Raw genomic sequence first — 24,730 nt, 5'->3', positions numbered from 1 at the left:
ACTTTACATGCAGCCCTTCCAGGTAGGCCCATCATATTCTGTATCTTAAACCAGAGTATAATTTGATGTTTAGGTTCCGGAGTCTATATTTATTATACAATAGCTTTTCTTCGATCTTAAAAAGATTGAGCCCAAATTAATGGGAATGAAAGATTTGACTGACGCTGAGGGTTTAACTCTTGAGCTACCTCACAGTTTATAAGAATTGTCAACACTCTAGTGAGCTCATCCTTCAGAATAAAAGTATAAAAATGTGAATAAATGAACCCAACCTATTGGTGCTCAATACTTACCCTTCAAAGGTTAAAACGCTGTTTAAATCACTACACCAGGAAACAACCACTTCCCAAAAATATACCCATCCTTAAGTGTAGATAACATTTTAAGGGACAAAAGGGTTTCTGGTTAATAACAATAAAAGAAAAAACCCTATGCTGTCTGGCGAGTGGTGCATGGAAGACATGTGAAAGAAAGATCTGTGGGTGACTGAAACAGGTATTTTGTTATGGGGAGAGATCCTTCGGTGATACATACATTTGTAAAATAGTGTGGATGAAATGGCTGCAGTCTTTTCTGTCTTTACTGCAATGTAATTATGGTCGCTCTCCCAGGAGGGGGCGCTGCTGCTCTCCGCTGGATGCTCACTTTGGACATTGGTCTCCATTCTTGGTATCATTATTAGGACTTTTTTCATCAGTGTTTCTGGCTTTTCGTGATGAAGGGCAGTCGATAGGGCTGCTGGTTTCACAGTCACCTGTAGCAGATAGAGAAGTTAGCAGTGTCTCAGTGTCACATGAAGAGTACAAATGGAAAGGCTAATTAGTGGAACTAAAGAAAATAAAAACAGCTCTGGCAGGCTGGATGGTGTTCGAGAAAGGACTACTTCTGTTTTAGAATTAAAACTGCAATCCATTCACGCAGAACAGATACCTTAAGTCTATTTCAGTATATTTGAGTGGTTTCATATCCCCGATAAAAGGTCACATGTACCAAAGCCCATAATAAGTAATAGAATGAGTAAGTAGTACAGGTTTTGTGAAAATATAAGTGCGACAGGCCAAGAAATCTTTAAAATCTATAAAAACTCTAGAATAATCCATTATAAATAGTTTATGGGAAAGGTCATTCAAAAGAAACTGTAAATTTTCAGTAATTTACACCATTAAATAAACACTGACAATCACCTAGAACTCGTGTTTATTGTTTTTATGTGAGATGCTGTGTTTTCTATTCAATTTATAGTAAAGCTTTTACAAACGACACAATCCAGGTCAGCCCTGGCACAGCCAGGGCAAAACATTGCAAATGAAGAGTAGATGTAGAAACACTAATTTCTCCTCGTCTGTATGCACGCTCTATGCGGAATGCAGGTTCAAGAGGTGTGGATTTCTACAAATAATTTATTCTTCACACCTGACAGATACATAGTTTCATATAGAGATAATTAAATAAGATATTGAAAATTGACAAGTGTGTTTCTGTTTAAAAAGGACACACACACAAACTTTTAAACAGCCACAATGTGTTTTCTGAAAGTTAAAGGTCACTGAATGGAGTTAAAATGAACTACTCTTGAATATGGTTTAACATCAAAGCAATTGTTTATTTTGCCTTTATATTATATTACCAAGCATAAGGCTTTTGTCAGGACAGAAATCACCAACCCTTGTTATTTTATATATAAAGGTTATTATCCCACTGAAAGCAATGGGAGCAAAGTTGCATTAATTACACTATAGTTCCCTCTGTGCCCCCACAGCATAGCAAGGGTTTAAAAAACCCTTTTAACACTTACCCAATTTCAGCGCCCAGCAGGGGGCCCTAATGCACTTGGAGAACTCAATGCTCTCCTGTGGTGATTTAACGGATGCTAGATGTCTTTATGCAGAGCGAGAGGACATCCAGCTTCAGATAGGCAACCAAAAGTTGCTTAACCACCAGGAAGTGCCTCTAGTGGCTGTCTGCATAAAAACCACTAGAGGCATTATTTTCCAGCAATGTAATTATTGCAGTTACTCTAAAACTGCAATGATTTACATTGCAGGTCTAAGGGAGACAGAAGTCTGGGTGCCTATAGTGTCCCTTTAAAGAGATGGTAAATCTGACTTGTCCACTCACAAGACGTTTCTGACAGATCATTCTATATGCATCTACTAGAGATAGACCAGAGCTATACCTAGTCATCCAGAGTGGCATGATAAAAAAAAGAAAATTTAAAACATTTAAAAAAAAATATGCCCACACAGACCACACTTGGATAGTACTCTTACCTGGGGTTTGGGTGGAGATTTCTTCTCAGATTTTACCTTCGCCTTTTCTTTCGGTTTGGTTTCTTTGGCTGCGCAAAGGGATTTCATGGCGGCGGCTGCATGTTTCAGGATGCAGTCATGACTGCAATAAACAGAATCTGGAAGGGCAATGTTTGAACAGCCCGGGCCAATGCATTTTGCCATTTCAGGAGACTCTGATACAGTGGAAAACTCTTCAAGAGCTGCGGGCTCCACCACCTACACAACAAAGCAAATCCTCAAATTAAACTTGTTACAGCTCAACCAGACTCACTTAAACTGAGCAATGCCTGAGCCAACCAAACACTCCAAAATTCCTTCTCAAAGACTAAACCTAGTCAAGTTCACCAACATCCAATTCCTTGTCAAAGCTCCATCTCAAAAAAGCTCATCAGTACCAATCCACAAAATCCAACCCAATCAGGCTTAACAGCAGAAGCCAAATTCAATAAAGCACACCATCACTTGTCAATGCACAACTTAACATAAAATATCCACTCATAAAGGCCAGCACAAATGAAGCTCACCAACATCAGTTGTCAGAGAAACTGCTATGTTTATAAATTGGTTAAGCCTTCCCCCTAATCCTCTAGTGGCTGTCCCATTGACAGCCGCAGGAGGCGCTTGCGTGATTCTCACTGTGAAAATCACAGTGAGAGCACGCAAGCGTCCATAGGAAAGCATTATAAATGCTTTCCTATGCGACCGGCTGAATGCGTGCGCAGCTCTTGCCGCGCGTGCGCATTCAGCCGACGGGGCGGAGAGGAGGAGGAGAGCTCCCCGCCCAGCGCTGGAAAAGGGTAAGTTTTACCTCTTTTCCCCTTTCCAGAGCCGGGCGGGAGGGGGACCCTGAGGGTGGGGGCACCCTCAGGGCACTCTAGTGCCAGGAAAACGAGTATGTTTTCCTGGCACTAGAGTGGTCCTTTAATAAAGCTTGCAGCAAGCAAACTGATGGACAGTCCTCATTAATAAAGCTTGCAGCAAGCAAACTGATGGGCAATCCTCATTAATAAAGCTTGCAGCAAGCAAACTGATGGACAGACCTTGTTAGTAAAGCTTGCTGCCACCAAATTTATAGCAGTATAGTACAGGCTCATGGATAGCCTCATGAAAGTAACATGACACAATGCAACAGTGGACGCCTCCATCAATAAAGCAGAATGGAAAATCATACTTATGGACACCTTCTATAAAGCTTAACCCCTTAAGGACAGACGACGGATATATTCCGTCATGATTCCCTTTTATTCCAGAAGTTGTGTCATTAAGGGGTTAATACAATAAAAGTTGTTGACAGTTTGGTGAAGAATGTGCCAATCAAAACATTCACACATTTCAAGTCAAGACATACTCCAATTAAAGCAGACAACCAGCACCAAAACTGCTTCAGTTCATTGTAGTGGCTATGCAGCAAAGAGTTGTGAGCACTGAACTGATGCCCTACGTGGATTGGGAGAATATCAACGTTCACTTGTGCATTACTGGAGCAAAGAGCAGCGGTATTTATTAAACTGCTTTAAAATAGTTCAATCCAATTAAGGAGGCAGAAACTAAAAAGACCAATACAATAAACTCTAGTATTCATACTATTTACAGAGACTTTTAAATAAGTAAAATTAAGAATATCACAATTAGATATATTACTTCTATCTCTAAACATCAAGGAATTGGGAGGCTTCTAACTTTTCAGCCTTTGCACCAGTACACCTCTGAAATTTTCAAATATCCACTCTTCATTGGACAAAAGCAAAACATGCTGAAAAATGTATGTTCTTGTCAAGGAGTATGAATTAATTTTCAGTAATAGATACAATAAATCCAGTAAACCAGGGTACTCACGGGACACACAGGATGAAATATTTTGAGTTTCTTCTTCCCACTAGGATGTGCAGCTTTCTCAATCCTGCCCTTTATGCCTTGATCATCTAAAGACTTTTCAATGGCTTCAGTGCTTGTCTGCTGAGCACACGAGCTACTCTCTCCAGGAGGCGGATCTTTCTGTTCACTGTCAGCTTCATCCTTTACCTGCAACATCATGCAGTTCGGACAAATGTAATCCTCTGTGTTTCTTTCCAATAATCGACCACGAGCTTCAGAAATTCCAACGCAATCTCCGTGAAACCATTCTTCACATCTGTCACAGCAAATCATAAACCTAGGACAAAGCAGGTCAAGAATAATAAGTTAAAAAAGATCCACAGTAAATTCACTAGGCTGATGTGCAACTGAATACTTTTATTGGTAAGCTGTGTTCAGTCTGACAAAATGTTACCCAGAAAAGGGGCACACAATTAAGGGGAACAAATTTGATAGGGATTTGCCTGAAAAAAAAAAAGATAGCAAACCACCGCAAAATTTCAAAGGAAATCATTAAAACAAAGTGGAAATTTTGAATGGAAAAAGAACTCGGCGCACCATATATTAAAACGGACAATATTAATTTATTGAGGGACAGGATTGCAAGAAAGTATTTTATATAAAAACTGGTGGCTGTTATAGGAGGCATTTCACAATATGTATTTTAAACTTTTTAACACGTACCTGTTATTATGGGGTTGGTGGCAGATACAATAAAGAGTATTTGGATCATAGATTTCGCGTTCGGGACGGCTTCTGGGACTCTGCCAAATATTGTCAAGCTTTCGCTCTTCTGCTGGTTGAGGACTTTGTGCTTCCTGCTTTATGGGTAAGGTTTGGTGCTGTAACTGAGCTGCACGATTAGCACTTCGGGTGCGCACAGAGCTTTCTGTCAGAGCCAGAGATTCATTTTTGGGAGTAGTCACAGACTGATCCTGAACTCTGTCACTAGCTGGTTTATCAGAGTGTCGGCTCCTCAGTCTATTCTGCAGTTCTTTCAGAGTTATACCATCACTGTCTGAACTGTCATCCTCTTCACACTTCAGTTCAGTTTTAACAATTACTTCGCGTTTTATGCTTGTGTCTGCCCTTTGACCATCAGTTTTGGTATCTGGTGTACTCTCCACACTACCCTCTGAAGCAGTCTCTGCATCAGTAACCGGACATGACCTATCACTCGAATCTTCTAAGGTAGTACTTTTACGCCCTCTGTTTCTCCTAACCGCAGTAAGAAACTCTTCTACGCGCTCTGTGCGTTTTGGCTGACGGCCACTACGTCTAAGGGAAGGACCAGCTTGTTGAGAAGACTCAGCCTCCATATCTGTGTCAAAGGCTCCTTCGCGTTTAGCAATAGTTGTCTTGCGGAACCCCCACGTTTTCCTGAATTCCTTGCTTGTAGGTTTAGGTGTTCTCAGGGTTTCTTCCCCGCTCTGATCATCCCAAATAGACACTGATATTTAGAAGAGGGAAAAGAATTAGTCCATTTCGCATTAACACCAGTAATGACCCTCATCTTTTCCATATGTTAATTTAGGACAAATAAAAAGGAAATGAACACACACTTTAATATCAGATGTGTTCTAATATATTCTACAGACAGAGCTAACTTTAAACTATCAGAATGCAAGATCAGTTTACAGTAACAGCGAATAAAAGTACATTTAATACAAATAAACATTAGAACAATGAAATTGCAACATTACCATTGGTATATCAACATCCGTTATGTGAATAACCAAAATCTTGTCTCCCAAACACGCCTTAATGAAACACTACAGAATAATGAGCCAATCAGAAAGTGGCCAGATGCATGCTGAAAACATGCTCTGAGCACAAGAAAAAGATGTGAGTAGAGGTGTGTTGGAAACGGATGAAATTCTGGTAAGGATAGATTTGTTTCAAGACTGAATCTATCGTTTGCAACAAAAAATGACTGCTTTAATGAGGTTGGTTTATTTTTTTTTATTTTCCAGTTCCACCTTCTTTTAATAGATTTAAGAAACACACGGATTTTATAAATCTATGAACTGCTCTGTTACATGGTTAGATTTGCAAGCATGTGAGGCGTACAGACAAGCCATGTGTCTGGGTGTGGAGACACTCAAGGACAGCTGGTTAGGGATAATTTCTCAAACTTAAAAGGTTTTTCTATGACATCATATGAAAGGGCCACTATATAAAAAGGAACTATGAATAACTTTGGTCAGCACATCTGAATAGGGCCACCATCTTTCTTAAATCAACATCTGCTACAATTCAGTATGAACTAACCACACACCCTCCCAGGCCCCACATTCTTCACAGGGAACATCTTAATTCTTAATAAAGAGAAACCATCACTACTTACCTAACTGCCCGCTCCCGAGCCACAATCTCCTTACAGAGGTGGGTGTTACACTTCTGTAACACCCGCGCCCAGCTCCCCCATTTCATTGCTCTTTATTTGTCCAGTGTGGGGGCACTTCTTGTCAATCCCTTCCTATATTCCTTAGCTAGCGCTATGGTGGAGAGCGGAGTGACTACCGTGGCAGGTCCCTGCTGCTCTGCCAGACTCAATTCCACAGAACTGAGTGTCTGCCGGGAAACTAAGAGGTATATGGGAGAAAATCCTAATTTTTAAACTGCTAGCCCAGTGCACAAACTGCTAGCACAATGTATAGAGGGAATTTGAAGCTCTTTTAAAAGAGCTAAAGTAGTTTTGCCCATGACAAGTTCCATTAATATCAATGTGGACAAGGAAACATACACATGCTAAGAATACAAAGGGATTTACAGTCTTTATTGTTAGTGACAACCAACACTCCTTCTCAGAACTTGCAGTTTTACGTTTATACTACATTCAATGAAACATCACTCAGATACTTGGCAAAGGCCTGGAACCGATAACTCACACTATGTATGGACACACTCAGTTACTGAAAATCCTGCTCCCATGCACAATTTCTATGGGTGCCTACACTCACACAGTCCTGAAGGCATCAATGCCCGCACCACATCTCCACAGGGTTATAATTGCAGTTGCCCATATATGCATTGCATACTAGGTTGTTATTGGCTGAAATGCTGAAGGCATAGCCTGAAGGAATCAATGTCTGCCGGGAAACTAACATGAAGAGCACAGTTTTAATTGGCTGCAAATGCTTTGTGTATGTTGCCATGGAAACCTTTTGGGTACTGCACTACGACACCTGTAAACAATAAATTTGTCATCTACATAAAAAAAATGCTATTGAACGGAGAAACAGGCGATCTCCCAGCTTGGAACTACTGGCGTTTGCGACAACTGTTCTTCAGCCCTCTTCTCCCCCCCCCCCCCTCTGGACCTGCAGGGGATTTCCCGGTCCCCATTGGTGCACTTTGTTGGCCTACTCTACAAAGCTTTGAAATTGCGACCTAATACTCAAGATGGCCATCCCACCAGGGCCTATGGCGACATGCGCCTACTCACAGCCCCCCATCCATTGAACCACTTCTTCAGACGTTCGACTACATCTGTGTACAATTTTGGTTGAGGCTCAGCAACCGGATCACCAAGTCAAGCCTGCACTTCGCAACACTACAATCACATTACAGAAGAGGCGGCTGGAGAAGACACCAAAGCGATTGCCTCGCTGTCAGAGGAACAGCTCCCGACTAAGCAGCCACTTACCGGCCTGCGAACCGCACAAAGAAGGAAGCACATGCGACTGCCGTGGCTGAAGCAAAACCGCCGAAGCTGGGAGATGATCAGAAGTTACCACAAGTGCCAACTGCGATGCTGGAAGATTCCCTCATGCATGGAGGTGGACACGAAGCCAAGCACTCGTTGTGGATCACTGCTGGAACCAGAGTCACACAGGATCATCCCAGCACTTGGAACCGGCGGAGTGCCCACATGCAGCTCGAAATCTGAAACCCCTGGGTCGGTAGCCTCCCATCAAAAGGCATCGGCTGTCAGGTGGTTTGACAAGACCGCAGATTCCCCACAGCTGTGCTTGCTCTGTTTTATTTTTCTATATGCAATTTGTTTTTCGCACGTGTAGTCTCATGGACAAAAGGCCAATGTGATAATTTAACACCAGGTACCTCTTTATACGCCACAAGCGGTTTATAGTAGCTATGTTATTGTGCCCTAATTGAGCGTCTAAAATAGTTAAACTTCAAAATACAGTGGGGTAATACATTTTAAGCTAGTTTACTAGCGTGTTAAGTAGATCTCACACTTTACGAATTAATGTCTGATTTTACAAATCATCCAGTTAAACTTAAAGGTCCACTATAGGCACCCAGACCACTTCAGCTCAATGAAGTGGTCTAGGTGCCAGGTCCCTCTAGGGTTAACCCTGCCTGCTGTAATGGGGTATGAGACACACGTTTCATGGAATGCAAGCTTAAAAGAACACCAAGCACCAAGATTTAATCTCAAAGCCTTCTCTCTCGCGCATTTTAGTTCTGCCTCAGTTCTTGCGATCCTCTCAGATTCTTCATACGGGAAGCCACAGATTGCCATAGACCGGGGCGCCACTGATTAGTTGAGAGTATCAGCTGATGCTCTAAGCCAATAAAGTATCTCCCCACTAGCTTGAGAAAACTATGTACATTTCTTAAGTCACTCTCAGCCAGTCAGGAGCACCCATGTCAATGGCAGTCAGAGGCTTCCCATTTTTAAGAATCTGAGAGCAGCATTAGGACAGGGGCAATACTAAACTCCAACGGAGAGAAAACTTTGGTTTTAAACTGTTCGTGAAAGGTTTAAACACTAGAAGGTAAGCCTATGCCAGGGACCTCCAGGCAACAATTTCATTCCAATGATGTTGTTATGGTGCACAGAGGTAGCCTTTAACTGCCAAAGTTATTACATAGCTACATCACATGCCTGTTTCTGGTTTCAGTAACTCCCACTGAACTAGGAATGAGTTTAATGACTGCACAAACATACCACAATCTACTAGCCAAGCCTATTCACAGAAACGATGTTGCCGCAGCGATGGATAGGAGTATTTCACACTAACTTTACATGAAATACACAGCATGGAGATAATTTCAGTGTTTCTGAAGGATTCTGTATGAAATGCAGTACTAACTTATTTTATATTAATACCAGAGGTGTAACTCAGTCATTAGCCAGCGCTAAACAAGAGATATGGACTGGCCAATTGCATTCTGTGCATGGAGGGCCATTCGTAGAAAGTGACGGCAGATAAGAACCATTCGGCCCATTTAGTCTGCCCAATTTTCAAAATACTTTTAATTAATCCGTGGCCTTATCTTAAATCTAGGATAGCCTTATGCCTATCCCACGCATGCTTAAACTCCTCACTGTGTTAACCACTTCAGCTGGAAGGCCATTCTATGCACCCACTACCCTCTCTGTAAAGTAATACTTCCTGGAATTATTTTTAAACCTTTGCCCCTCTAATTTAAGACTGTCCCCTTTTTGTGGTAGTTTTTCTTCTTTTAAAGGACCACTCTAGGCACCCAGACCACTTCAGCTTAATGAAGTGGTCTGGGTGCCAGGTCCAGCTAGCTTTTACCCTTTTTTTTTTTATAAACATAGCAGTTTCAGAGAAACTGCTATGTTTATACTGAGGGTTAAGCCAGCCTCCAGAGCCTCTAGTGGCTGTCTCATTGACAGCCGCTAGAGGCGCTTGCGTGCTTCTCACTGTGAAAATCACAGTGAGAGCACGCAAGCGTCCATAGGAAAGCATTATGAATGCTTTCCTATGCGACCGGCTGAATGCGAGCGCGGCTCCTGCAGCGCATGCGCATTCAGCCGATGACGTCGCGAGGAAGAAGAGGAGGAGGAGGAGGAAAGCTCCCCGCCCGGCGCTGGAGAAAGAGGTAAGTTTAACCCCTTCCTCCCCCCAGAGCCCGGCGGGAGTGGGTCCCTGAGGGTGGGGGCACCCTCAGGGCACTCTAGCGCCAGGAAAACGAGTATGTTTTCCTGGCACTAGAGTGGTCCTTTAAATATAGTCTCAACCTTTACGGTGTTGATTTCCGTAATGTATTTAAATGTTTCTATCATATTGGCTGAGAGTAACCAGTTGTTGCTCTCAGCCAATGATCGAATGCCAGAAGCCAGTTTACCAGCATCAGAGGAGACTTGGTGCAGAGTGGACCTAATTAAGAGAAGCCACTGCAAAATATGGTTTGCCTCATTACGGTAACAGCGGCAGGGCACACCTGGCATCATAACCACCACAGCAGGCGGCATTAGATAGGATGCACAAAATCAACCTTTAAATGAAAGCGTACTCCATGCAACTACGAAAACAGCAGTTATGCATTAAAAGGGTTACTTCAACCACCAGTGATTTGAAGTGGTCATAGCAGAAGGAGTCTGGACGTGCAGTGGAGTCTGGACGTGCTTGAAACCCTGCACATCCAGAGATATTATTAATTGTGTGCTGGGAGATAGTTGCACCCCCAGCACATGTGATGGGCTGCCAATGTAAATTCAGTGCATATAAAAAAAAAAAATCACTGCTCTGCCTGCAAGGAGAAGGTAGCTCTTCCCTACCACCCGCATTAACTGTAGCCCTCCCATACGATATCCCATATTTCCCTCAGCATGCGCATGCTCTGAGCTGGTTAAATGGTTCAATCAAAGGCTTCTTTATGAGGAGGAAGGGGGTGGGGATGGGCAGGGGGAGTGACAAATAATGTCTTTAAGGTGTTATTCACAAGTTTAAAAAAGGAATGGTTGGAGAAAACATTTTATGTCAGGTACACTGAATGTCAGACCCTGCAGCATGTGAAACCGGCAACAGGGGGTCTCATTAGGCAAGACATGACTATTCAACTAGGTTAGAATACCAGCAGGCTTTGTATAGTTAAACAAATTGGAAAATACATATGCAAATTAATAACCTGGAGCACTCTCCGAAGAATACAGTTTAAAATAGGAGACAGGGTATATGGATTTAATAATTTGGAATACTGTCAACTGATTTATATTTTATTCAATGCTCTTATAAACAGCTGCAATGTAAATTCAAAATGTACCAAAACAAATTATTGTAATGAAGTGGCAATATGCGCACATTTTTAAATTAGCAAATGTAAGGAGAGGATCTGATGAATACATTGAATAGTCACAATTTATTTTTATGTTAAAAAGGAACCTGAAAAGAGCAGCTTGCACCCCTAGGCAAGTGACGAAGTAAATAGCACTACATGTTAACCTGTAAAAGACTCCTCAGGTGTAATTCATTGAATTGGAGAGAAACCTCAACTTGTGATAATGACTATGCAAAATCAGCCCAACTGTATGATTTACAGAGCTCCGCCCTCAAAATAGTGCTAAATACTAAGCCATTCACCTTGAGATGCAGGCCTACTTAATATCAGTATTACAGTCTCTAATCTATAGAAGAGGCATACCAGGAGAAGTGCTCCCCATGTTCTCAAGCTGGGGTTCAGAGGGCTGAGAACTTGTATCGTCCTCCATTGCACGGATGCAATTCTGAAAATAAATATGCATTTTTGTAAGAGCAGCAGTAGCCAGGCCTTACAGAGCAAGCTTTAAATAAGTGCAAAAGCCAAGGCAGAAACTAGCACACAGTTTACTGGCGGTGCACATCAGACAAAAACGAATACACTCTCAAAGCATTTCAAATACTATCTCTCTCTATATCTGGATCCCACCATTCACCCGGCTTCAACGTCTAAAAAGAGAATATAGTCCAAACACAGAACACATCATCTTACTGTATGCACTTCATACACACGGAAAACCGGTTAAATTATCCCAAAAACTGTTCACTATCAGTTTTACATTTGCCTTAACTATGGGAGGGAAAAGAATAAAGTAGCCATATATACAAGAATGTGCTTTGTATGGTTTTGGAGAAAGCCCTCATCCATAATGGTCACTACACTAAGGTGAACATTGATTTTCACAAGCACTTTCAAACCTCTTCAGACATGAATCATGAACCATGAACCATAAATTATACCACAGAAAAGTGGGTTTTTCTTGCCTCACAGGAAAAAAATTTTTTTTTAAAAATCCCAAAGATCTAGTCAGCCAGATTGCAGCAAAACATTTCAACGTGCGCACAACAGCCAAAGTTAAAACAGAATAAAATAGAGATTTCCAGGTAGCTTATTTTTACCTATGATTGAGGCAGATGGCAGTTTCGATTCTCCCTGCAGATCTAAATGAATAGAAAGTGAAGGTCACCTCGGGATCAGTGGTTCTCAGTGCAAGCACAGACTGTCTCTGGAGGGGGCATGCTCCTGAGAGCTCGGCAGAAAGACTCCAAAAATAACCCCACCCCTTATGGGCGTATCCTAAAAACAAATAAAAGTACTTTAAACACATGAACAGAGATACAAAATGGACACGCCCATATACATTAAAAAGAGGGGGGTAGAGGGGGGGGCAATTCCGACATCGTTTCCATTTATTATAATAAAAAAACGCACAAAAAAGTACACCAAAAGCACTCAAATTTTACTATATACTGGGATATTACTAATATAAATATATATATTATTATTTTTTTATTTTGCTTTTGACGTAACCTTTTCAAGAAATGGCCTTTATCCCAGTGATATAGAACAGTGTTTATTTCAGGTGGTAAAGTTCAAATGTAAATGAATGCTCCAAGCATTAACGCTTGCTGTAGTGATTATGGTAGTATGGCTACAGTCGATACCTCCTATGGAGAGTTAGAAGCTCCTAAGCAGGAGTTCTTCTGAGCGAAGCCCTGCAATGCAGAGCCAACTCATTGGCTGAGAAAGTCACCTGATCACCTGCCTCTAGTTCTCCATCTTCAGTAACAAGGTGGAAAGCTGCGCCCTGTGTACACCAGGAAAGAAGTCAAACTGTTTTGGTGTTTGTTCACGAGAGCCAGCAGAAGATCCTGTTTAGAAGCTTCCCGCTCACCATAGGAGCTAGTAGAAATGGGGAGCAACACCTGTTGGAACACAGGTAATAGGCATAGATTATAGTGCTTAAAGGATCACTATAGGGTCAGGAACACAAACATGTATTCCTGACCCTATAGTGTAAAAACCACCATCTAGCCCCCCTGGGTCCCTCATGCCTCCATAAATATAGTAAAAATCTTACTGTACTCAAGCCAGATCTCTAACAGCCGTCTGTGGAGTGGCCAGTGAAGTTATCACTAGGCTGTAATGTAAACACTGCATTTTCTCTGAAAAAAACAGTATTTACAGCAAAAAGCCTGAAGGTAATGATTCTACTCACCAGAACAAATTCAATAAGATGATGTAGTTCTGGTGACCATAGTGTCCCTTTAAAGTGATGCAAGCACCTAAACAGCTAGGTGGTCACTGTATGATCAGGAAGTTTGTATTTGTAACGTTATAGTGTTCCTTTAAAAGAACACTGTAGGCACCCACACAACCAATGTCCCCGTAGGTTTAAAGGACCACTATAGTGCCAGGAAAACAAACTCGTTTTCCTGGCTCTATAGGGTCCCCCTCACCCTCAGGGCCCTCCTCCTGCCGGGCTCTAGGGTGAGGAAGGGGTTAATCCCTTACCTTTTTTCCAGCGCCGGGCTCCCTCTGGCTTCCTCCTTTCCCGTCATCGGCTGAATGCGCATGTGCGGCACGAGCCACGCGCGCATTCAGCCAGTCTCATAGGAAAGCATTCTTAATGCTTTCCTATGGACGCTGGCGTATTCTCACTGTGAAAATCACAGTGAGAAGCGCGGATGCGCCTCTAGCGGCAGTCAATGAGACAGCCACTAGAGGCTGGATTAACCCATTTGTAAACATAGCAGTTTCTCTAGCTGAAGTGGTCTGGGTGCCTATAGTGGGATCCTTTAAGCAAGAAAGTGAAAACATAACCATTCTGCAGGAACAACAATGTTTATATTGCAGGGTTTAAATGCCGCTAGTGGCAGTCACTGAAAGTGCTTCTTAAATATACGCGTAAAGTTATGGGGATTATTTGCACAGTACAGTATTTTGCGCACAAACGTGTATTCCTGACCCAAATAGTTTTAAACATGTAAACACTCTGAAAGGGCAGTCTTTGCATGAAAATTCCTGCTCAACAGAACAACTACAATAAGCTGTAGTTGTTCTGGTGACTATAGTGTCCCTTTAAGTAAAACTACCTCTTTAACAATTGTCAACAGGAAAATGGTTCTAAAAATGGAGTAATCAGCACAAAATAAAAATGGAAAATAGCAATTTTTATAGTAATCGCTCCACATTTAAAAACACTCTCCTCTCTTTATTAATATGAGTTTCAGGCAACAAAAACTAGTTGAAATACCGTATTTAAATCAGTTGACCCATAGGGAAAAAGAACACCAAGGCTGACAACTTCTGACATTTATTTTTTCACCTTTAAAAAGGAACATCCCAAGCACCATAACTACTAAAGCCGACAGTAGTGGTTATGGCACCAGGAGTGCCCTGGCACCCTTGTGTTCGCTTCACTGAGCTAAACAGTGCCATACCGGGCTCATTAGCTGATCACACTCGGCCAATAATGAACACTGGGCTTAGCTCAGTGCAGGAGCTTCTGAACTCCCAGGTAAGTTGTCTTCTTAAAAAAAGTTTGACAATTTTGGAACGGTGCCACAATTATGTCCTTGCTGGTGGGGTGCCAGGGACCTAAACGGCAATAGGGCACTATAGCGTAAGGAATAGTGTTCTTTTAACGACACATAATTATTGTTGTGACATTTAACTTTCTAACACCGCTTTCTATATTCTAGAAAAACTAAAATAATAATTAACCAAAAGCAAGAGTCAAGTGCAGCCTGTAGGAGGAGCTCCAGCTGTGTGAATGTAATCCATAAGAGATTAATGCTAAACCACAAAATAACCTTTAATCTCTGAGGAAGGGATCATGTCCAAGTTTTACTGATCATGCAATTACAACCAGAGAATAAGTTTAGCTAAAAGGTAGGCTAGGCACAATCTACTAATACACATACATGATGAAAGGCACACTCCAAGCACTGTTACTGGCGTACTCCACACAATGGAAAGGCACGCCTGCTATAGAGGTTATGGAGCCAGGAGTGCCCGGGACCCTCCCCCATTGTAAATTGTCAAACAACTTTTGAGAATGAAAGGCAGGATCCCATCAAAGCTGGCAGTACTACTTGTATAGGATACTCTCCCTCCATGAGCTCCAAGCACAGATGCGCATATGCAAATCCACACAAATGTTCAGTTAACCTGCCGCAGAGATTCCCAAATCCAGTTTTAGGGCCATCCCACTCTGCAAAGACATGGGGAAAGCAATGCAAATATTGCATTGCATATGGTTTGCTCTGAACAATTTGTGTTGAACTCTTCTCCTTCCAGTTGAGCAGAGTCCAACAGACAAGGCACCTGGCACAGTATGTGTGGGAGGAGATTTAGAAAGATATGCAAGTCTTTTCCTGTCTTGTTACAATTTAATGTACTAGTTTGTTAGATCACCTATTGTACAGCACAGAAGCATAGGTTTGTACTTTACTAACAACAATAATGAAGGAGGCTCCTAATAGGTGCTGTTTTTTGCAGACAGTGTCCTTCATCTGGACAGCTACAAAACATGAAAAGGCGAGTTTTTTTTATTATCTTTCATCTGCTGCATGAAGACCACAGGAAAAAAAAAGTGCATCAAGAGAAACTGAATACAGGTATACATATTGTTATAAGGCATTCAAAATCAAATAGGGTTTTTTTTGCCCCATAGTTTCTCTTTAAACTGCACTAGGAACAGGGTTCAGGGATTGGCTCAAAATTCTCAGCAACCTCCTGGTCTCAGGAGACATACCACATTTGCAGGTGAAAAGGAAACCTGAAATGAGTGAATCCCACTCTTACATCATGTCAATAATCCATTAAAAAGACTCTAAACCTTACCGATATATTTAAACTTTAAAGGAACACTATAGGGTCAGGAACAAAAACATGTTTTTAACACTATAGGGTCGGGAATACATGTTTTTGTTCCTGACCCTATAGTGTTAAAAACACCATCTATCCCCCCCTAAATATAGCAAAATCTTAATTTTATTTGCTGTTGCTGGCTCTGATCTGCCCGCTTGGTTGACATCATCAGAAGTCTTGACAAAAGCCAAATCACATAGGAAAGCATTGGATTGGCTGAGCTTGTCAAGGAGGCAGATATGGGTCAGAGTCAGCATGATTCAAACACAGCCCTGGCCAATCAGCATCTCCTCATAGAGATACACTGAAACAATGCATCTCTATGAGGAAAGTTCAGTGTCTCCATGCAGAGGGTGGAGACACTGAATGGCAGTTTAAAGGACCACTATAGGCACCCAGACCACTTCAGCTTAATGAAGTGGTCTGGGTTCCAGGTCCATCTAGGATTAACCCTTTCTGCTGTAAACAGTTTCAGAGAAACTGCTATGTTTACATTAGGGTTAATCCAGCCTCTAGTGGCTGTCTCATTGACAGTCGCTACAGGTGCTTCCCACTGATTTTGACAGTGAGAAGATGCCAGTATCCATAGAAAAGCATTGAGAATGCTTTCCTATGAGACTGGCTGAATGCGCGCGCGGCTCATGCCACGCATGCGCATTCAGCTGATGACAGGAAGGGAGGAAGCCCAACGCTGGAAAAAAGGTAAGGGAATAAACCCTTCCTCAAACTAGAGCCTGGCAGGAGGGGGGCCATGAGGGTGACCCAAGGACCCTATAGAGCCAGGAAAACGAGTATGTTTTCCTGGCACTATAGTGGTCCTTTAAGCACCTCTAGTAGCCATCTGAGGTGTAGCCAGTAGAAGTATCCCAAGGCTGTAACGTAAACACTGCATTTTCTCTGAAAAGACAGTGTTCACTGCAAAAACCATGAATGGAATGATTCACCAGAACAAATACAATAAGCTGTAGTTGGTCTGGTGACTATAATGTCCCTTTCAAATCTAGAAAATGCCACAGATACATCTTCAAACAAATTAATCATTTACCAATAAAGATTTTAAAAAGGACCCAAGCACCCTTTAATACGTGCTGTAGTATGGTGCCAGGACACCTTTCTCTTTATAGTTACCAAAACAACTTTCTCTTAATGAAGCAGTTTTGGTGTATATATAGATCATGCTCCTGCAGTCTCATTTAGGAGTGTAATCACTTTTACATTATTTATAAAGCGCCAACAACTTCTGCAGCGCTGTACAACTTGGTGGACGAACAAACAATTGTAACCAGACGAGTTTGACGCACAAGAACAGAGGAGTTGAGGGCCTTGCTCAATTATCTTACATGCTAGAGGGAGTGGGGTATAGTGACACAGTAACAGAGGAGTTGAGGGCCTTGCTCAATGATCTTACATGCTAGAGGGAGTGGGGTATAGTGACACAGTAACAGAGGAGTTGAGGGCCTGCTCAATGATCTTACATGCTAGAGGGAGTGGGGTATAGTGACACAGTAACAGGGATTGAGGGCCTGCTCAGTGAGTTTACATGTGAGAGGGAGTGGGGTATAGTGACACAAAAGGTAGGGTAGAAAACTAGGTTGCTAGAAGTATTCACTATATGGCAGTTGCAGGAGAGGAATCAGTGCAGGGGCTTAGTTATTAACAGTTTAATTGATATGCTTTCCTGAAGATGTGAGATTTCAATTATTGTTTGAAAGAATGGAGAATGCGTGAATGTCTAATGGAGAAAGGAAGGGTGTTGGCAAAGGAACGGTGCAGCCCTGGAGAATAACACACAGAAGGCTCCTGCGGGATCTAGCAACAGCACGCGATAAAATCTAAATTAAACAGAATTTGCAATAAAGGAAGTGTAAACATTAGGTGACTTGTTTCAGTAAGTGTTTGGGAATGCAATATAAAATCACATGCAGGAAGGTGTACCTAGGACAGTATAAACAAAGTGAATTCCTACATGTCAGAATAGAGCAGTGAGACTGCAGGGGCATGATTTATACACCCATCCTGCTTCATTAAAGGGACCCTATAGTCACCCAGACCACTTCGGCTCAATGAAGTGGTCTGGGTGCCAGGTCGCAGATGCAAACATAGCAGTTTCAGAGAAACTGCTATGTTTACATTTGGGGTTAATCCAGCCTCTAGTTGCCGTCTTACGGACAGCCACTAGAGGCGCATCTGCGACGCTGGATGCGAATTTCGCGTCCATAGGAAAGCATTAAGAAATGCTTTCCTATTGACACTTTGAATGCGCCCGCGGCACTTGCCGCGCATGCGCATTCGGCTCCACTGATGTCGGACGGAGAGGAGAGCTCACCAGCGCCGAGGGAGCCCGGGGCTAGATTAAAGTAAGTAACTGAAGGGGTTTTAACCCCTTCAGCGCCACGGGAGGGGAGGCACCCTCAGGGCACCGCTTTGTTTTCCTGACACTATATTGATCCTTTAAATGAAGGTTGTTTTGGTGACTAGTGTCAGGAACACAAACATCTATTCCTGACCCTATAGTGTTAAAACCACCACCTGCCTGCTTAAAGGACCACTCTAGGCACCCAGACCACTTCAGCTTAATGAAGTGGTCTGGGTGCCAGGTCCAGCTAGGGTTAACCCATTTTTTTATAAACATAGCAGTTTCAAAGAAACTGCTATGTTTATAAATTGGTTAAGCCTTCCCCCTAATCCTCTAGTGGCTGTCTCATTGACAGCCGCTTGCGTGATTCTCACTGTAAAAATCACAGTGAGAGCACGCAAGCGTCCATAGGAAAGCATTGTAAAGGCTTTCCTATGCAATCGGCGAATGCGTGCGCAGCTCTTGCCGCACGTGCGCATTCAGCCGACGGGGCGAAGAGGAGGAGGAGAGCTCCCCGCCCAGTGCTGGAAAAAGTTACGTTTTACCCCTTTTCCCCTTTCCAGAGCCGGGCGGGAGGGGGACCCTGAGGGTGGGGGCACCCTCAGGGCACTCTAGTGCTAGGAAAACGAGTATGTTTTCCTGGCACTAGAGTGGTCCTTTAACGGACATCATCAGAAATGGTATTCTGAGCCAATCAATTGGCTGAAACTATCAAGGAGGCAGACCAGGGGCAAAAATCAACACAAGCCAAACACAGTCCTGGCCAATCAGCATCTCCTCATATAAATGCACTGAATCAATGTATCTCTATGAGGCAAAGTTCAGTGCACCCATGCAGAGGGCAGAGACACTGAATGTTAGTCACACTGTGCAGCACTGCCTCAGAAAGCACCTCTTGCTGCCATCTGAGGAGTGGCCAGTGGAGGCATCACTAGCATGTTCTCTAGCCTGAAGGGAATGATTCTACTTACCGGAACAAATACAAAAGGCTGTAGTTGTTCTGGTGACTATAGTGTCCTTTTAAGTTATCAAACGGGTCTTTGAATAGTTTGACTTGAGGTCAAATCCCTCCAATTGATTTGAGGGCCCCACATCCACTCTGCTTAACCCTTTGAGGACCAAGGGACGTATTTGTCCCATGTTTTTAATTGCCTGTATCATCTGATTAAGAGCTTAAAATACTTTTTTTTGTTTGAGTCAAAATATTAGTTCTTATCAACAAATGGATCTATATTTTTTTGCCAGTTAGTTCATGAAATGGCTTAGTTACAGCAACTGCAACTGAAGTGTACGAACTTAAATTTATTTATTTTTTAAATTGCTTCTTTTGGCGTTCCATAAAAAGTTACCTAAATAGTCAGAATTTGACTCTATTATTATTTATTATGACCTTCTGTAGAATTTATTGTAAAATAAATTTAAAGTTCCAGAAACAGACAATGCTTCAACCTTCTCTCCCTTGAGGACCATAGGGACACATTTGTCCCGTGTCATAATTCCTCCCCCAAAAATGACACAAGTGTGGAAATGGTTTTATTTCTTGCTCAAATACATTCTTAAAGGGAAAAAATATATAATTTTTATATTGATGGCGGTAATCTTATGGTCCTTCAAGGGTAAAGAATGTCTATCAGCTCATGCAGTGCACAGCAAATTTAATGGCAGAGTGTGCCAGCAACTAAATGATGCCCTGCATCTCCATGATCTGATTGAGAGCATCCGGCCCCAATGAAGGCTGTAGGGGATGCAAAGCAACGGCCATTAGACCCCAAGTAACAAGTCAAACTATTCTAATAAGATTTGACAATTTACCAAAAAAAAGCCCCCCCTTAGCTGGTACGGTGCTTAGAATATTTATTTAATGCAGACAGCACTCTGGAAACACCTTTGTAAACTGCTGACCGGTCAAATACACAAGGCTCAGTCACTGCATCACGTCAGAAGGCCATCCTTATCAACCATTACCTACCACGCACAGGGTGCAGGGCCTTTTTTTTTTTTTTTTTTAAAAGCAAGAAAAACAGTTACATTAGAAACAATGTGAGACACTATGTACCCAGCACTGTACTCCATACCCAGACCCCAAACAGGCACTATGTACCCAGCACTGTACTCCATAACCAGACCCCAAACAGGCACTATGTACCCAGCACTGTACGATAAGTGGAGACATAAAGACATATAGACAAAGAAGAGCCTCTCAACCGAGTGTCCCCGACCTCTCTCTCACCGACACCCCCCCGCGACCTCTCTCTCACCGACACCCCCCCGCGACCTCTCTCTCACCGACACCCCCCGCGACCTCTCTCTCACCGACACCCCCCCGCGACCTCTCTCTCTCACCGACACCCCCCGCGACCTCTCTCTCACCGACACCCCCCGCGACCTCTCTCTCACCCCCCCGCGACCTCTCTCTCACCGTCACCCCCCCGCGACCTCTCTCTCACCGTCAACCCCCCCACCTCTCTCTCACCGTCAACCCCCCCACCTCTCTCTCACCGTCAACCCCCCCACCTCTCTCTCACCGTCAACCCCCCCACCTCTCTCTCTCACCGTCAACCCCCCCACCTCTCTCTCTCACCGTCAACCCCCCCACCTCTCTCTCTCACCGTCAACCCCCCCACCTCTCTCTCTCACCGTCAACCCCCCCACCTCTCTCTCTCACCGTCAACCCCCCCACCTCTCTCTCTCACCGTCAACCCCCCCACCTCTCTCTCTCACCGTCAACCCCCCCACCTCTCTCTCTCACCGTCAACCCCCCCACCTCTCTCTCTCACCGTCAACCCCCCCACCTCTCTCTCTCACCGTCAACCCCCCCACCTCTCTCTCTCACCGTCAACCCCCCCACCTCTCTCTCTCACCGTCAACCCCCCCACCTCTCTCTCTCACCGTCAACCCCCCCACCTCTCTCTCTCACCGTCAACCCCCCCACCTCTCTCTCTCACCGTCACCCCCCCACACCTCTCACCGTCACCCCCCCACACCTCTCACCGTCACCCCCCCACACCTCTCTCTCTCCCCGCCACCCCCCACACCTCTCTCTCTCCCCGCCACCCCCCCACCTCTCTCTCACCGCCACCCCCCCACCTCTCTCTCACCGCCACCCCCCCACCTCTCTCTCACCGTCACCCCCCCCACCTCTCTCTCACCGTCACCCCCCCACCTCTCTCTTACCGTCACCCCCCACCTCTCTCTCACCGTCACCCCCCCACCTCTCTCTCACCGTCACCCCCCACCTCTCTCTCACCGTCACCCCCCACCTCTCTCTCACCGTCACCCCCCCACCTCTCTCTCACCGTCACCCCCCCACCTCTCTCTCACCGTCACCCCCCCACCTCTCTCTCACCGTCACCCCCCCACCTCTCTCTCTCACCGTCACCCCCACCTCTCTCTCTCACCGTCACCCCCCCACCTCTCTCTCTCACCGTCACCCCCCACCTCTCTCTCTCACCGTCACCCCCCCACCTCTCTCTCTCACCGTCACCCCCCACCTCTCTCTCTCCGTCACCCCCCCCCGACCACTCTCTCACCGTCACCCCCCCGACCTCTCTCTCACCGTCACCCCCCCGACCACTCTCTCACCGTCACCCCCCCGACCACTCTCTCACCGTCACCCCCCTCGACCACTCTCTCACCGTCACCCCCCCGACCACTCTCTCACCGTCACCCCCCCTCCGACCTCTCTCACCGTCCCCCCCACCTCTCTCTCACCGTCCCCCCCACCTCTCTCTCACCGTCCCGCCCCCCCGACCTCTCTCTCACCGTCCCCCCACCTCTCTCTCACCGTCCCCCCCACCTCTCTCTCACCGTCCCCCCCACCTCTCTCTCACCGTCCCCCCCCACCTCTCTCTCACCGTCCCCCCCACCTCTCTCTCACCGCCCCCCCCGACCTCTCTCTCACCGCCCCCCCCCCCGACCTCTCTCTCACCGCCCCCCCCCCCGACCTCTCTCTCACCGCCCCCCCCCCGACCTCTCTCACCGCCCCCCCCCGACCTCTCTCTCACCGCCCCCCCCCGACCTCTCTCTCACCGCCCCCCCCCCCGACCTCTCTCTCACCGCCCCCCCCCCGACCTCTCGCTCACCGCCCCCCCCCCGACCTCTCGCTCACCGCCCCCCCCCCGACCTCTCTCTCACCGCCCCCCCCCGACCTCTCTCTCACCGCCCCCCCCCGACCTCTCTCTCACCGCCCCCCCCCCCGACCTCTCTCTCACCGCCCCCCCCCCCGACCTCTCTCTCACCGCCCCCCCCCCCCGACCTCTCTCTCACCGCCCCCCCCCCCGACCTCTCTCTCACCGCCCCCCCCCCGACCTCTCTCTCACCGCCCCCCCCCCGACCTCTCTCTCACCGCCCCCCCCCCCGACCTCTCTCTCACCGTCACCCCCCCCCGACCTCTCTCTCACCGTCACCCCCCCCCGACCTCTCTCTCACCGTCACCCCCCCCCCGACCTCTCTCTCACCGTCACCCCCCCCCCGACCTCTCTCTCACCGTCACCACCACCTCTCTCTCTCTCACCGTCACCACTCTATGTCTGTCCACCTCATCGACTGTCCCTTACCTCGGCCTCCGCCCGCTCAGACTCTCCTCACACGTTCAGTGTCCGCCATTAGCTGCCGATATCCGGGGTTTCCCAGACTGCTCTGTAGGGGCTGCGCGAGCACGAGGCGCGAGAGCGAGCTTCGACAAAATGGTGGCCGTGGGCGGGGCTTAATGTTAATATTACAGAATTATACTGTGTTAGTTATCAAATATATCATTATGCAGCGTTATATGGGCTTTATATCCCTTCTATCATATTATATGGGCTTTATATCCCTTCTATAATATTATATGGGCTTTATATCCCTTCTATAATATTATATGGGCTTTATATCCCTTCTATAATATTATATGGGCTTTATATCCCTTCTGTCATATTATACGGGCTTTATATCCCTTCTATAATATTATATGGGCTTTATATCCCTTCTATCATATTATATGGGCTTTATATCCCTTCTATTATTTTATATGGGCTTTATATCCCTTCTATAATATCATATGGGCTTTATATCCCTTATATTATATTATATGGGCTTTATATCCCTTATATTATATTATATGGGCTTTATATCCCTTCTATAATATTATATGGGCTTTATATCCCTTCTATCATATTATACGGGCTTTATATCCCTTCTATAATATTATATGGGCTTTATATCCCTTCTATCATATTATATGGGCTTTATATCCCTTCTATTATTTTATATGGGCTTTATATCCCTTCTATAATATCATATGGGCTTTATATCCCTTATATTATATTATATGGGCTTTATATCCCTTCTATAATATTATATGGGCTTTATATCCCTTATATTATATTATATGGGCTTTATATCCCTTCTATTATATTATATGGGCTTTATATCCCTTCTATAATATCATATGGGCTTTATATCCCTTATATTATATTATATGGGCTTTATATCCCTTCTATAATATTATATGGGCTTTATATCCCTTCTATAATATTATATGGGCTTTATATCCCTTATATTATATTATATGGGCTTTATATCCCTTCTATAATATTATATGGGCTTTATATCCCTTATATTATATTATATGGGCTTTATATCCCGTGTATAATATTATATGGGCTTTATATCCCTTATATTATATTATATGGGCTTTATATCCCGTGTATAATATTATATGGGCTTTATATCCCTTATATTATATTATATGGGCTTTATATCCCTTCTATAATATTATATGGGCTTTATATCCCTTCTATCATATTATACGGGCTTTATATCCCTTCTGTAATATTATATGGGCTTTATATCCCTTCTATTATTTTATATGGGCTTTATATCCCTTCTATAATATCATATGGGCTTTATATCCCTTATATTATATTATATGGGCTTTATATCCCTTCTATAATATTATATGGGCTTTATATCCCTTCTATAATATTATATGGGCTTTATATCCTGTGTATAATATTATATGGGCTTTATATCCCTTATATTATATTATATGGGCTTTATATCCCTTATATTATATTATATGGGCTTTATATCCCTTATATTATATTATATGGGCTTTATATCCCTTCTATAATATTATATGGGCTTTATATCCCTTCTATTATATTATATGGGCTTTATATCCCGTGTATAATATTATATGGGCTTTATATCCCTTATAGTATATTATATGGGCTTTATATCCCTTCTATTATTTTATATGGGCTTTATATCCCTTCTATAATATTATTTGGGCTTTATGTCCCTTCTATTATTTTAAATGGGCTTTATATCCCTTCTATAATATTATATGGGCTTTATATCCGGTGTGTAATATTATATGGGCTTTATATCCCTT

General features: G+C 44.1%; 1 protein-coding gene across 5 annotated transcripts in view; it reads right to left on the bottom strand.

The window, feature by feature from the left end:
• The window catches only part of DIDO1 (death inducer-obliterator 1), a 48,386-nt gene extending 25,388 nt beyond the window's left edge, over positions 1-22,998 (bottom strand). The window contains exons 1-7 of one of the 5 annotated variants that reach the window (XM_063459576.1): positions 22,911-22,998; positions 12,242-12,419; positions 11,508-11,589; positions 4,830-5,595; positions 4,128-4,443; positions 2,271-2,507; positions 535-754 (exon numbers count right to left, since the gene is read on the bottom strand). In XM_063459576.1, the coding sequence (XP_063315646.1) occupies positions 535-754; positions 2,271-2,507; positions 4,128-4,443; positions 4,830-5,595; positions 11,508-11,574 (1,606 nt within the window). In that variant the 5' untranslated portion in view covers positions 11,575-11,589; positions 12,242-12,419; positions 22,911-22,998. Of the gene's footprint in view, positions 1-534; positions 755-2,270; positions 2,508-4,127; positions 4,444-4,829; positions 5,596-11,507; positions 11,590-12,241; positions 12,420-22,910 lie in introns of those variants that run through there. The other 4 variants (XM_063459578.1, XM_063459577.1, XM_063459579.1 and 1 more) reach the window with 4 other exon arrangements.
• Between the last annotated feature and the right edge of the window lie 1,732 nt (positions 22,999-24,730).

This window comes from Pelobates fuscus, chromosome 6, assembly GCF_036172605.1.
Source record: "Pelobates fuscus isolate aPelFus1 chromosome 6, aPelFus1.pri, whole genome shotgun sequence".
Classification (NCBI taxonomy): domain Eukaryota; kingdom Metazoa; phylum Chordata; class Amphibia; order Anura; family Pelobatidae; genus Pelobates; species Pelobates fuscus.
This window is presented reverse-complemented; position numbering and strand designations above follow the sequence as displayed.